The 15,492-nt window shown below is 35.2% G+C and overlaps 1 protein-coding gene across 18 annotated transcripts in view; it reads left to right on the top strand.

The window, feature by feature from the left end:
* The window catches only part of RIMS2 (regulating synaptic membrane exocytosis 2), a 561,128-nt gene that overhangs the window by 116,808 nt on the left and 428,828 nt on the right, over positions 1-15,492 (top strand). For 7 of the 18 annotated variants that reach the window (XM_040625672.1, XM_040625662.1, XM_040625673.1 and 4 more), the window contains one exon: positions 2,427-2,438. The exons of the other annotated variants lie outside the window; for them this stretch is intronic. In XM_040625672.1, the coding sequence (XP_040481606.1) occupies positions 2,427-2,438 (12 nt within the window). The remainder of the gene's footprint in view (positions 1-2,426; positions 2,439-15,492) is intronic. 18 annotated transcript variants of the gene reach the window in all.

Here is a 15,492-nt window from a genome sequence, read left to right on the forward strand (position 1 = left end):
TTCCAACTGTGTTTCTTGTGTGTTTCTTCTTTCAATGAATGGTTCTCTTCCAGCTGCCCAAGCCAGACTCGGAGTCCTCCCCTACTCCTTCTTCTTTTTCATTCAAGTATTAATAGCCTTACTTCTCAGTATCTCCTAAATCAGTCTACTTCTCTCCATTTCTCTTGCTACTACTGTAGTTCACACTGCTCTTACATTTGTTTCTTACCCCAAATATTTCAATATCTTCTTTTTTTAAAAAAAGATTTTATTTATTTATTTGAGAGAGAGAGAGAACATGTGCGTGCATGAGTTGCGGGGGTCAGAGGGAGAGGGGGAAGCAGACGCCCTGCTGAGTAGGGAGCCCTACTTGGGGCTTGATCCCAGGACCCTGGGATCATGACCTGAGCCGAAGGTAGACACTTAACTGTCTGAGCTACCCAGACACCCCATATTTCGATATCTTCTTAACTGTTCTCTCAGCTTCCAGTTTTGTCTCTTCCCAGTGTGCACTTTGTACAATAGTTGATGACTCAGTAAATAGTAGCTAATAATATTATGCCTTATTTATAAATCATATGATAGTTTTTTTTATTTCTGTTGAAAGATAATAAAGATATGATGGCAGTAATATTTCATAATGTTTTATAGCTAAGTTTTTCATATATATGTTATAGCTGAAATTTAATCTGTTCAGAGGGATTAATTTAGCAAATTCGTTAGTTATAGCTTCATTTTGTTTCATGTCTTAAATTTCTGCAATGTGAATTAATTTTTGTTAAAGTGTTATGCTTTTAGTTAACCATAGAGACTTTAGTTCAAATATAACAGTTATAATCTAGTCATTCCCACATACTTGTATTCCAAATATACCAGTCTTATTTGTGCTTTTGTGCTTTTTGCATATTTCATGTTCTTTGTATAAAATATTCTTCCTTACTAGTCTTGCTTGACATTCTCTTCTTTATTTTTTAAAGACCTGCTTATATCTCAGAAACTTTCTCTTAATCCTTTTTCTCAAAGTCCTGTTATCTCCTCATTCGTGTTTCTATAGTGCTTTGTTGTTTTCTTGCTTTCAGAAGTCTCTTTGTTCTGCAGTGTTTCTTTTCCTCTTACTCCATTTAGTTCTTTGATGCCAGAAACTTTAATTTTTATGTCCCAGAAATCTAGTTTAGTGCCTGATACATATATATTGAGTGCTCCATAAGTGATTTTTTTTTGAACTAAATGATTAGCAATAGATGTCCTGGACTGTTTACAGTAGCTTTTATATGATCTTTAGTTTTACCATTTGTAACAAATGAAGCAATCAAGAACACAGTATAAGATAAGGAATGCAGTTCTGTCCCTTCTATGCAATATTCTATGTTTCAGTAGATTAGAGTATTAGATATAGAACTCTATGCCAGGCACTGTATTGAGAGCTTTCCGTGTTATTTTATTTCAGAAAATCCTATAAAGTAAATATTAATTCCCTATTTTGCAGATAAAGGCTTAGCTTAAGAAAATTGCATAAGATATATAGGTAGAAATGTTATTTTAAAAAAAGGTAGAATTTTAAGATAGATTTCTCTGATTGCAAAGTCCTTCCTCTTCGTCACAAGTAGTAGATACGGCCACCCATATTTCAGAGAAGCAGTGATACTTCAAAACACATGATTTTAATTTTTAATTTATATAAGTTCTTATATCAGAACATTATTATTTCGTTATCACTTTTACTGTTATCATTATTCTATATTTAAGTAAAGAAAAATGCAACAATTTTTAACCATGGAATATCTAATTGTGTTCTCCTGACCAAATCATGCATCTTGCCATTTTATTTTCCACATTTATAATGGGAAACCATGACCCAAAATTATCGACTATAATCAATAACGTTTTGTCTTTAATGTTTTTTTCTAATTTTTTTCTTTTTAGTTATAGAGTTTAGAAGGCTTCTAAATTAATGGGACAGAAATAACTTTTAGAAGCAAAATGCATAATTCATATAAAATTTTGTCTTCTTTTGACAGTGTATGATGAAATGAAAGATAAACAGTGATGCTGTGTTTTATTGTCTCTGTACTTAAAAAGCTATTTTCTTTAACATTTTCAGTTTCTCTTTTTGGGTTAATTGAGTGTTTAATTGGGATTTTGTTTGTGGAAAGAACATTCTCATTTTTCTGATGTTTGTATATTTAATTGCTTTTATAGAAACTATTCTGTTTATATATCTTTATATATTCTAGTATATGGCATGCTCTTGCTTGAAATGTGTGGAAAAAATTTTCCTTTTAAAATGTTTATATTTCGGTCAAAATGTAACTTAGACTTTTTCAGAATTTTTATTTCACTAACAAACTCTTAAAAACTCTTACTTGTTTTAAGAATGGAATTAATTATTATTTTTTTGTTTTGTCTTTTCTGTCCTTTCTAACTTGCTTTCGTGGATTTCACACCAGGAGGACAAAGTGGTTAGAGTCTTTTTTTCTGTCTAATATTATTTTTTTCTTGCTGTTATTATCGCTAATTTTAATTTTATAGCTATATTTAATTTATAGACTTCTAAGTATTTTGTTACAGCTGTAGTGCATGATAATTGCTATACGTTGATATATTTTAAGCATGCTATCTGATTTTACTGATGAACACATTTTATTATCTTATAGATGAAAGTTTGATTATTTTATTTGATTCTTAAAAAAGCTTGCCTCTTTAGAGTTTCATTTTTTTTTTAAAGGAGATAGTCTAGCATTCTTCGTTGTGATAAGAATTCCTTTCATCTTATTATGCTTCTCTAAACTCATCACTGTATTGGTCAGAGTTTTCAAAAGAAGCTTCTGAGTTAGTGTAAAGATTTAATCTCTGTAATAATGAGTCTCAATAACATTGAACATGGATTTTCTGAAGTGTATAGTTATAGTTGATTTGAGCATTTAATATATTTTTATTTTTCTTAACAATATATTTTAGAGATTGGTTAAATGTCTATCTTATATCCTCATGTTGAATATTAGATATAATTAATTTTAAAATAGTCGGGTATATAGAATTTGGCCACAGGCAGGATTTGAATAATCTGCTCATGTCTGCAGAAGTCTGATTTGGATTTGGATCTGTTCTGGAGACTGGTGACTTCCTGCAAACATAGATAAAATCTCTCTATTCTGATTCCTTTGATGAGTCAGACTAAAACCTGAGGTCCTTTCAAGTTTTCCAAATTCAAATTGGGATAATACGCACAGAGAGACCCTTTAGCTGGTATCTTCCAACAGTACCTTCTTTTTGTTGGTTGGAGCATTTTTATTCTGTTCAGTTTTCAGTTACTTGTGGGATAATGTGGGTGTTGGCAAATACTGATGTGGGTTTAGAATGAAATCTCTGAGCAGAATAAAAGATACTGTGACTACCTTCTTCTTCTTTTTTTAACCTATAGGAATTCTACTAAATTTTGAAGGCAGTTTTGAGGATGCAGTCAATTACCATAGACCTGTCCCAGACTGTACGTCATCCTCAATTCAGGGCAGGTTCCCTAGAGAAGCTACCAGCTTTCTACCAGCCAACTTTATTAGCTGACTCTCCAGGAGTGCAATTCAGGCAGTTCAAAACCTTGAGAATCTCCAGTGCTACTTTTATGTCCAGAGTTAACACAGGATACATAATAGTTTGATTATCATCTGTAGTTTTCATAATGAATTCTGACACCTATCCCAGAAATGAGACTCTTAGTGATAACTTAGCTACAGAAATGACTTTCACGTACTGACGAGATTTCATTATGTAACAGCCCATATTTTAAATCACAGAGAGGCTAACGGATAAAAGTATGTGAATTTTATGTGGGTTTGGAACATCGCAAATGAAATTCAACAGGCCTTTTTAATGACACTCTTTATGCAGTCCTGTTTAATGGAACTTTCACAAATGACAACAGTGTTTTATATCTTTAACAGAACATGTGAAATGTGGCGAGTGTGGCTGAAGAACTGAAATTGAAATTTTATTTAATTTTAATTAAATTTAAATAGCCATATATAGCTAGTGGCTGAAGAAACTCCAAGCGTGGATAGCAAACGTTCTGTGACTAGTCAGCGTCTAGGGTGCTACCCTGTCCCCACAGTAGCAGTATGGTGTGTGTACTGGTAGTGGAGACGCAAGCTGTACAGAATGCAGGAAGCCTCCACTTGCCAGCACCAGTCTCTTATATAGCCCAGGAGGATCACGGTCAAGGGACATCCTCCCAAAGGGCAGAACCAGGGGACATACATGACAACAGTCAAGGGAGACGAGCTGAATCAGGGGCTGCCAGATAGGGTAACCGAAGAAATGAAGGTATGTCTATGGAAGGATTGTTGTGTGCTCTGGACAGTTGACCACTGTATCTTTCTGATTCTTCCTGTTTTTGGATAAGAGTTTTTGTTGCAATCACTCTGTTCTTTCTCCATCATTGTGTTGGAAACAGGTAACTTGTCTTTCAATGTGTGGTCAGTGGTTCACAATGAGGTACACTTGACCTTGATGGAAAGATTTGCTCTACCTCAGAGATCCTAGATTCAGAGCTAGATTTTGTAACTAGATGAGACTTTGGGACTATCTCCCTTAGGGAGGGAGTGAAATGTGTTATGTGTAATGTAGTACACACATATATAGATGTGTATTTACATATATACTTGTATACACACACCACACATATACATATATATATCACACATATATATACATATAGATGTGTATTGTATGTACACACACACACGTATGGACTTTGACTAGTCGAAAGGGCAGCCTGTTCTAGAACCTGTTCAGTGGCTATCCTAACTTCCTTCTCACTTGCAATCCCCAATGGAAGGACCTGAAAAAAATAAAAATTTCTAGATTTCCTTGCAACTGGGAATGGCTATGACACAGTTCTAGCCGATGAGATGTAAGAAAACTTATGAGGGCTTCTAGAAAGTCATGATAAAAAAAGAAAGATGTAGCTGGCACTGCCTTTTAATGCAAAAGTGTTATCTTGAGCTTGACCAGACCTTTGTGAACATGAGGGAAAATCCGAGAGTGTTGGAATCATTAGGTATGACATTATTGAGCTACTGATTTAATGGTATTGGACACTTTTCTTCAATGTGAGAGAAGTATCCACCCTCAATTAGTTTCTGCCACTAGGAGTCAGATTTTCTGTTACTTACAGATAAAAGCATTCTTAATGGAAATCTTAGGGGAGATGTAATGTGCAGCAGGGAAACCCTACAAATATCCACAGCTGTTCTTCAAAAACACGGAACTAGAAGAAAGAAAAACACGTTGGTCGTTGTCCAGATACTCATCTATCTGCTTTTGCCTCTGAAAATGTTTGAAGAATGAGGATCACTTAACATGTCTGCTTATATATTACATATAAATTACCTCAGTTTGCAAACAGTACATTAATATGAATATTGGTCTTAGAATATTTTCTTAAATATGAATTTATCCTTTGATCCTATGAATCAAAGAAAAAAGGATTGAATTATGTTTTTAAATATAATTTGGATGTTTCTTTGAATTTTGTGTGAAACAAACAAGGAAACTAAAGTTCTATGGTAAATTATTTGCCCGTAGGTTAGCATATATCCCTGTTTATCTCGTAATAAACACTGATCTATTCGTGTCTAGTGACAGCATAATGAAATTATAGCCTTGGGAAGAAAATGATGCTCATTTTGCTGTCTGGAGATAATATTATCTAATTGTATAAAGACCACTTTAATGAGGACCCTCTTTCTTTTATTACAACAGTGTTGAATTCTCTTAGGGTACCAGTGTTACTGGTGGTTATTGTTATTGAAACGAAGGGTGTGGAAGGATGTTACGTGACTTGTGTTTCTCCCATCTCAGAGGCAGGAAGGTTATCTGTTGGGTTGCAGCTGCAGCTATGATACTCTGAGCAAAGTGCCTTGTTTTCACTGAAATTTGATACTTTTTCTGATTTAAGCACATTATCCAGGCTTCCATACCTCTGTGTTTTATCTAGCTGCTCACTGTAGTTCTCATTTGCAGTTGCAATTCTGCAAAAAAGTATGTTTATAGTACGTTTGATTGTTCCATTTCATCTGGGCAATGGCTGTGCAGAGCTGCATTCCTTAATTTTGCCTAAATATTGCCTTAACAGTGATAAATTATTTGCTTTTGCATTTCTCTTTGATAATACAATAACGTGTATATGATATTAATAAAATTGTTCTAGAAATTGAATATAAGAGCTCTGTCAGGGCCAACTTTTATAATAAAATCATAAGTTTAAATGCTGCCACTACCATTCTGCCTCTTATTATAAGTCTGACAAAGACCAGAATTTGTACATTTTCAGTAAAAATACTGTACAAACCTCCAGGGATTTTGTTAGCAAAATAGAAGTATTTTGAACAATATTATTTAGACAACATACCATACAACAGAAATATCGAAAAATGCATTTATTTATTTATTTTTTAAAAGATTTATTTATTTGAGAGAGAGAGAGAGTGAGAGAGAGCAGGGGGAGGAGAGAGGGAGAAGCAGGCTCCTCGCTGAGCAGGGAGCCCGATGCAGGACTTGATCCTAGGACCCCAGGGTTATGACCTGCACCGAAGGCAGACACTTAACCAACTGAGCCACCCAGGCTCCCAGAAAAAATGCATTTAGAAAACAGGGAGAGGGTGGCGGGCATGGGTGAAATAGGTAAAGGGGATTAAGAGATACAGGCTTCCAGTTACAAAATCTGTAAGTCACAGAGATGAAAAGCACAACATAGGGGATATAATCCCTAATATTGTAAAAACATTGCATGGTGACAGATGGTGGCAACACTTATTGTGGTGAGCACTGAATAATGTATAGAATTGCCAAATCCATATGTTGTACACCTGAAACTAATATAACATTGTATGCTAATTATACTTCAATAAAAAAAAGGTAGGAAGAGTTTTGAGTAAATCAAAAGACCCGGAAATTGTAGAGCTGGGAAAATATTGTGCCTATTTAAAAGACAGGAATAAAAATCACATCAATAAAAAAAAAAAAGATAGGGACTGCTGAATATTTACGTGGATATATTATATATTCTAATTTCAGTGAAAAATTTATAATATTAAAAATCATTCACCTGATCAGTTGCATAGTTTTTGTAAATGAGCAAGTGAACTTTGAAAATCTCATTTAGGTCTCTTATAAAAAGGGATTAAAACTCACATTGTGGAAATTGGGTGAAATGACATATCTGTAAGATACAATAGCCTACAGGGAAATTATAAAGACTATATATGACAAGTGAAAATACTGATAACTATAATATGTTGAAGGTTTTAGAAGTTGATGTTACTGGGGCGTCTGGGTGGCACAGCGGTTAAGCATCTGCCTTCGGCTCAGGGCGTGATCCTGGTGTTATGAGATCGAGTCCCACATCAGGCTCTTTCGCTATGAGCCTGCTTCTTCCTCTCCCACTCCCCCTGCTTGTGTTCCCTCTCTCGCTGGCTGTCTCTATCTCTGTCAAATAAATAAATAAAATCTTAAAAAAAAAAAAAGAAGTTGATGTTACTAATAAGAATTGATTTAAAGTGACTTTCAGCTTGGCGACGATAGAGATCAGAGGAAGGTGGAGAGATCACGGTGTATATTTACACTTGCAGCATAGCTAACTTCTTGAGAGCAGAGACAGGTCGTACGTTTTGATTATGTATTCTGCTACTTCTCCACCTGCAGGTAACTTTTGCTTTGATCAAGTTATTCCAATTGGGTATTCCATTCTATTGAATCTACAACTGAAATGAGACTTGATTCTTTATCCTCTGTGAGATTCACATAACTACTAAATGCGGTAGATGGGAATTTATGAGCTCCTGAAGTAGGATAAAGTGTCCTTGGCTGTACTAAGTGATGGATTTGAGAGTTGAGAGTTAAAATTGAGAAGTTTAGTAGTTGAATAAAGAGGATGACAAAGACAGAGTAGTATAGGAGAACAACTAGGTTTTTGCATTGAATGTAGACATTTGTGCTGAACCCAGCACGTAGAAGGTAGAGGACATATTTGGGGCAGGAAGGGAAGGCAATGATTGTAGTTACAGTGACACAGAGTTTAAAGAGCTTTTAGGAAACCAAGAAAGAGATTTTTTTTTTTTCAGATTTTATTTCTTTATTTGACAGAGAGAGACAGGGAGAGAGGGAACACAAGCAGGGGGAGCAGGAGAGGGAGAAGCAGGCCTCCCGCTGAGCAGGGAGCCTGATGCGGGACTCAATCCCAGGACTCTGAGATCATGACCTGAGCCTAAGGCAGACGCTTAACTGAGCCACCCAGGCGCCCCAAGAAAGAGATGTTTATTAGTAACAGCGCACTTTATTAAACAGTCATTATGTACGAAGAGCACTGTGATAAACCTTTCAATGTGTATCATTTCATTCACATGACAACTTCTGTTTAACAGTAAGTGGTGGGAATCCTAATAGGGTCTGAGGTGGATGCAACATGAAATGGTTAAGAACAAAAACTCGACTTTCAGAATGCCCAAGTTTAAAGCCAGCCTCTGTCACTTTACTAACTGTGTTATTTGGGCCAGGTACATCACTATTATAAGCCTTACTTTCCTTATCTCTAAAATCTCTAAAAAAAAAAAATTACTCCTTTTTTTAATAGTCATTTTTATGGCTGAGTAATAGTCCATTTAATACATATACCACGTCGTCTTTATCCATTCATCTGTCGATGGACACTTGGGCCGTTTCCATAATTTGGCTAGCGTAGGTGCGGCTGCTATACGTGTCAGGGTGCGCTTATGCCTTTGAATTAGTATTTTTGTGTTTTTTTAGTAAATACCTAGTAGTGCGATTGCTGCATCATAGGGTACTTCTATTTTTAACTTCTTGAGGAAGCTGCATACTGTTTTTCCCAGTGGCTGCACCAGTTTGCGTTCCCACCAACAGTGCAAGAGGGTTCCCCTTTCCCCACAGCCTCATCAACATCTGTTTCTTGTGCCGTTGATCTTAGCCATTCTGACAGGCGTGAGGTGATATCTCATTGTGGTTTTGATTTGTATCTCCCTGATGATCAGTGATGTTGAGCATCTTTTCATGTGTCTGTTGGCCATCTGTTTTTCTTCTTTGGAAAAATGTCTATTCATGTCTTCTGCCCATTTCTTAACTAGATTCTTCATTTTTTGGGTGTTGAGTTTCATAAGTTCTTTATAGATTTTGGATACTAGCCCTTTATCAGATATGTCATTTGCAAATATGTTCTCCTATTCCATAGGTTGCTTTTTAGTTTTGTTGATTGTTTCCTTTGCTGGGCAGAAACTTTTTATTTTGATGAAGTCCCAATGGTTTATTTTTGCTTTTATTTCCCTTGCCTCAGGAGACATATCTAGAAAGAAGTTCTATAGACAATGTCAGAGATATTACTGCTTGTGTTCTCCTCTTGGGTTTTTCTGGTTTCAGGTCTCATATTTAGGTCTTTCATCCATTTTGAATTTATTTTTGTGTTTGGTGTTAAGAAAGTGGTCCAGTTTCATTCTTTTGCATGCTGCTGTCCGGTTTTCCTGACACCATTTGTTGAGGAGACTGTTTTTTTCCCCCCCATTGCGTAGTCTTTCCTGCTTTGTCAAAGATAAATTGACCATATAGTTGTGGGTTCATTTCTGTTTTTCTATTCTGTTCCATTGAACTATGTGTTTATTTTTGTGCCAGTACCATACTGTTTTGATCAGTATAGCTTTGTAATATAACTTAAGTCTGAAATTATGATGGCTCCAGCTTTGTTCTTCTTTTTCGAGGTTCCTTTGGCTCTTGGTGCCAATGACGTGGATGGAACTAGAGGGTATTATGCTAAGTGAAATAAGTCAGTCAGAGAAAGACAAATACCATATGATTTCACTCATATGTGCAATTTAAGAAACAAAACAAATGAGCAGAGGGGGAGAAAAAAAGAGAGACAAACCAAGAAACAGACTCTTAACTCTAGAGAACAAACTGCTGGTTCCCAGAGGGGAGGTGGGTGGGGGGATGGGTTAAATAGGTGATGGGGATTAAGGAGAGCACTTGTTGTGATGAGCACTGGGAATCGTATGTAAGTGGTGAATCACTATATTGTACACCTGGAAGTAATATTACACCGTATGTTACCTAATTGGAGTTGAGATATAAACAACAACAACAAAAAAAAAAAAAAGAAAAAAAAATGGAGGCAATAAATAAGTATACAAGAATAGTGCCTACCCCATAGGGTTGTTGTATTTGATTATTGATTCTTTCCCCAGGACTCTGAGGACCCTCTTTCCTAAGTGCCAAAAAGGAAAGTAAAGCCCACCACCATGTTTTTAAAAATAAATAAGAGAATTTATTGTATTTTAACATAAAAGATGAACTAGAGCAACATATGGTATTGGTTGGTGGTTACCCTGTGACAGCCATTGGGTCCAGTGATGCTCGAACAGTCCTGGATATATTCCTCCCCTGTTGGGTCTCCTTAAGTCTCTCAAGGCCTTGGTTTAATTTGTCTGAGTAGGACAGAGGCAGGAGAAAACCGTTTACGGACCAGTTCTTTTTTGTTTCAAGGAGCGGCTTGTGAGTCCTCATCCCTGTTTAGGTTACACTCATTTCTTATACTCATGGTCCCTGTCATGGTCCCTGCATTTCCTGCTTGCTTCACTGCATCCTCTGTTCTCAGTGCCCCTCCCCCACAAAAGGCCCTTTCAGTTCCCTTAACTCTTCCTCTGGTCCTATCCTGTCCTCCAATTCCTGTGTCTCTCTGCAGTATCGTTCTGCATCACTGCCCTGTTACACCATATACAAATGTTTAACTTATTTTAAAGAACATTATTATGTATTTGGATAAGTATCATGGGGACATGGTACAAAATTCAAAAGATACAAAAAGCATAGATAGCGAAACTGAGTTTCTTTCCCATCCCTGGCCCTCAGTCTCCTGGTTTCCCAGTATCTCCATTCTGTTCCCTACAGGCAGCCGGTTAGCATTTTCTTTTATATACTATGAGATATATTTATGGGCATACAGGTTTTACACAAATATTCTGCATCTTAATTTTATCTCTTACTTGTATATCTTGGAGATTTTCCTGTATTGATACATATAGAATGATCACATTTGTCTTAATGAATTCATTATTACCTTGAATGGATATGCATTGATACATATAGAATGATCACATTTATCTTAATGAATTCATTATTACCTTGTATGGATATGCCATAATTTATTTCATCAGATTATATATGATCTTTTGCTTTTATAAACCTATTTTTGTACATATGTAACATTGTATATATACAGATATTACTGTAGGATAAATTCCTTGAGGTGGAATTATAAAACATTTGAAATTTTGGTCAGTATGCCAAATTGCCATCTCTAAAGGGCGTTCATTAATTTATATTTCCACTAGCAGTATGTGAGGGTGCTGGTTCTCACATCAGTGCTAACACAATATATCCATCTTTTTTATCTTTACCGAGTCGATTGTAGTTTTATTTTGCATTTGTCTTAGGGTGAGTGGTGTTGAGCATCTTTTCACATTTAGAAGCCACTTCTATTTCCTTTTCTTTGTACTACCTGTTCATGCTTTCAAAGAAGAGGAAAGCTCTGTATTGTGTTTAGGTCCTAAAATCATCAAAAGTACTTATATTATTGTATATTCATATTGAAGCAAGATGCTTTATCAAATGCTAGAAGTTTCAGTATGTTTTAAAATACAGAGCCAGAGAACTAAAGGGCTAGAAAAGGAAAATAAACTCCAAAGTTCCACTCCCTTTTACAAAATTTTATGATAATTTTGCCTGTTTGTTTTTCACATGACCATTTAGAAACAGCTTGTGTAGCAAGTTCACTGCAAAGTAATATATGTCTTAAATGATAAACAAGGACGACTTACATACTATCACGGTTGGCCATACTATGTTTTAAGACAATGCATTTATTTTCAAAATGTTGTTTCAAATGTTCCTGAAACCTAAAGTATATACAAATGTAGAGATGGGATTTATATTTTTAAAGATAAAGACAGGTTCTGTAGTATATCTGCAAGAGCTGTTTACTTCTCTGATACTGTCACGAAACAGGGAGGATGGAACCCATGATGGAAGGAGGGGATAGGAGAATCCCATTTGAATTGATACATTCGGTTTTAGTCTAATGAGTTCAAATGATGAATCTTTGTAACTAATGAGGTGTTTACTAAAAGTCCAAACAACCACTTCCTAGATTCCCTTTAGTACAAAATACAGAGATGCTATAAATATGTTCCAAGTCTTTTGTGGGCATATATTTTTAATTCTCTTTGATAAATACTGGAGAGTAGAGTTGCTGGGGCAAAAAGTGAGGTATACATTTCACTTCTATTACAAACAGATTTCCAGAGTTCATGTACAATCTTACACTTCCATCAGCAATATATGAAAGTTCTGCTTACCACAGCCTTAGCAGCATTTGGTGTGAGCATGAAGTGGTTTGGTTTTTATTTCTATTTCCTGAATGTCTAGTGATGTTAAGTATCAGTAGTGTTTATTGGCCATTCCTATCACTTCTTTTGTGAAACAGCTACGTGAATCTTTTGCCTATTGTCTTTTTATTATTGATTTGCAAGAGTTTTCTCCATATTCTAGATACAAGTATCAGATATACGTATTAAGAATATTTTCTCCCTCTCTGTGGCCTGCTTTTCATTTCTTAATGGTGTATTTTGGAGAACAGAACAATTTAATTTGAGGAACTCCAATTTATTAGCTTTTTCTTTACTGGTTAATGCTTTTTGTATTCTAAGGTATCCTTGTCTGTTCCAAGGTTGCTAGGTATTCTCTTGGCTATACTTGCTAATTTCCTTCTATATGTTAGAATCAATTTGTTTAGTCCTAAATAAACCATATAGGGTAAGTTTTACTTAATCATATTTAATTATGGATAAATTTGGGAAGAATTGTCATCTTTATGATATGAAGTCATTATATTCAAGATTAGAATATGTTTTTTGATTTATTAATGTTCCTTTATATCCCTCAGTAGTATTTATATTAATTTTGTGTACTTTTCAGTAATTTAAAAAAATTATAAATGAAATATTTTATTACTTTTTTCACTTATTTTTATATAGGAATATGTTGTTTTTTGTATGTTATTGTACATAGTCACCTTTCTGAATTATATTGCTTCTCAGAGTTTGCCAGTTGTTTCTTTTGTTTTAGCAATATAAAACCATATGAAAATAATAATATAATCTATGCCCTCCTTTATGAGTTCTTGTTTAAATGCATTCGCCAGAACCTTCAGAACAATTGAAATAAAAATTTATTCACTTACATAATTAAAATAACCTATGTAACTTGTCATTTTGTTGTATTTTAAAATTTACTTTATAATTGTATGATTGTTTCAAGTTCTTCTTCCTGCCCCCACCATTCCTGTGCAAGCAGGTTTTCCATTTCTGTTGCAGATTTAACTCAGTTTTATTCAGAGGTTTCTTTCTTTTTTTTTTTTTAATTTTATTTATTTATTTGACAGAGATAGAGACAGCCAGCGAGAGAGGGAACACAAGCAGGGGGAGTGGGAGAGGAAGAAGCAGGCTCATAATGGAGGAGCCTGATGTGGGGCTCGATCCCATAACGCTGGGATCACACCCTGAGCCGAAGGCAGACGCTTAACCGCTGTGCCACCCAGGCGCCCCAATTCAGAGGTTTCTTGACCTACCAGCTTCCTACTTCATATTTAGGTCTTTAAGGGTTATAAATCATCCAACTGTCTTTCTTGTCTCCTGCTACCATCTGGTCAGCTCCAATTCTAAGGCTAGTCTCCGAGACATGTTACTGATATCAACACATGATTTTTCTCCGTGAATCTGTTATGTGGTAAATCGAAATCTTGGATTTTCACAAGCAATCTTGCATCCTTGGGATAAAACTCAGTAGGTTATGATATAATATTCTTAAAAATATATGCATATAGTTTTGGATTTGATTTACTAGTGTTTTGTTGAGGATTTCTCCATCTATGTTAATGAAGAATAATGCTCTATACTTTTCTATTCTTCTGTGTCCTTTTCTGGTTTTGGTTTAAAGGTTATGCTGACCTCATAAAATGAATGATTTTATTCTGTCTGTGTTTTGAAAATTTGTTTTATTTCTTCTTTAGACATTGATAGAATTTACCTTGGAGGCCAGTGGAGTTCTCTGTGAGAAGGTCTAAAATTCTGTGTTCGATTTTTTTAAAGATATATAGAACCATTCAAATTATTTCTTACTGTGTACTTTGTTAAGTTTTGTTTTTGAGAGACTTTATTTATTTTATCTAAGTTTTTGAATTTGTTGCCATAAAGCTGTTCATCATATCTACTTATTAACCATTAATGTTGATATGACCTGTAGAGATGTCCCCTCTGTCATGCTTGATATTGAGAATTTGTGTTTTTTTCTCTCTCTCCACAATCAGTCTTGGTAAGGGTGAATCAGTTTTTGCTTTATTTTCTTTTTGTTTATTTGTTTTGCTTTATTTACTTTTTGTTCAGTTGGGTTTTTTCCTTATCTTTATTATTTCCTTCTTCTACTTACTTTGGGTTTTCTTTGTTTCCTTTGCTAGTATCTTAAAGTGGAAGCATACCTTATTTTATACTGCTCTTCTGTTCTAATACACGCTGTTAAAACTGAATTTCTCTTTAAGAACTGCTTCAGCTGCGTCCCATCAATTTTGATAGGTGTGCTTACATTTTATCATTAGGTTAAACTATTTTGAACATTTCTGTTTTGATTTTTTTAATTGGATTTATAGGTTATTTGAAAACATGTTGCTTTATTTCCAAATATTTGGATTTTTTTTTCAAAGATTTTATTTATTTATTCGACAGGATAGAGACAGCCAGCGAGAGAGGGAACACAAGCAGGGGGAGTGGGAGAGGAAGAAGCAGGCTCATAGCAGAGCCTGATGTGGGGCTCGATCCCAGAACGCCGGGATCACGCCCTGAGCCGAAGGCAGACGCCTAACCGCTGTGCCACCCAGGCGCCCCTAAATATTTGGATTTTTTAAGATACTTTATTGATTCCCAATGTAATGCCCTCGCAGTTAGAGGACATATTGTCTGAGATGTTATTCCCTCGGAGTTTATTGAGACTCATGTGGTCCTTCTTAGAGAATGAGCCATGTGCACTGGAAATTGTGCTTTCTGATGTTGTTCAACATATTGTTTCATACATACCATTTACTTCAAATTGGTTAAAGCATGGTTCGAAACTTTTAAATTCTTACTGGTATTTTGTGAAATAAGTTACTGAGGGGAAGGGGTTAAAGTGTCTTCACTGTAGATTTATTTACTCTTCTCTTTCATACTTTAAATTGTGCATCATCTGTTTGATAGCTTTATTATTAGGTCACTCACATTCAAGATTGTGAATGCGAATATTATGCTTTCTTGATGAATCCACCTTTTGTTACCACGAAGTGCTTCTCTTTATGTTTGGTAGCACTCAATTTTGATGTCCACTTTTTCTGATGTTAATGAAGTCATACCAGCTTTCTTATGCTTAGTGTTT

This window comes from Ursus maritimus, unplaced genomic scaffold (assembly GCF_017311325.1).
Source record: "Ursus maritimus isolate PB19 unplaced genomic scaffold, ASM1731132v1 scaffold_9, whole genome shotgun sequence".
In the NCBI taxonomy this organism is placed as follows: domain Eukaryota; kingdom Metazoa; phylum Chordata; class Mammalia; order Carnivora; family Ursidae; genus Ursus; species Ursus maritimus.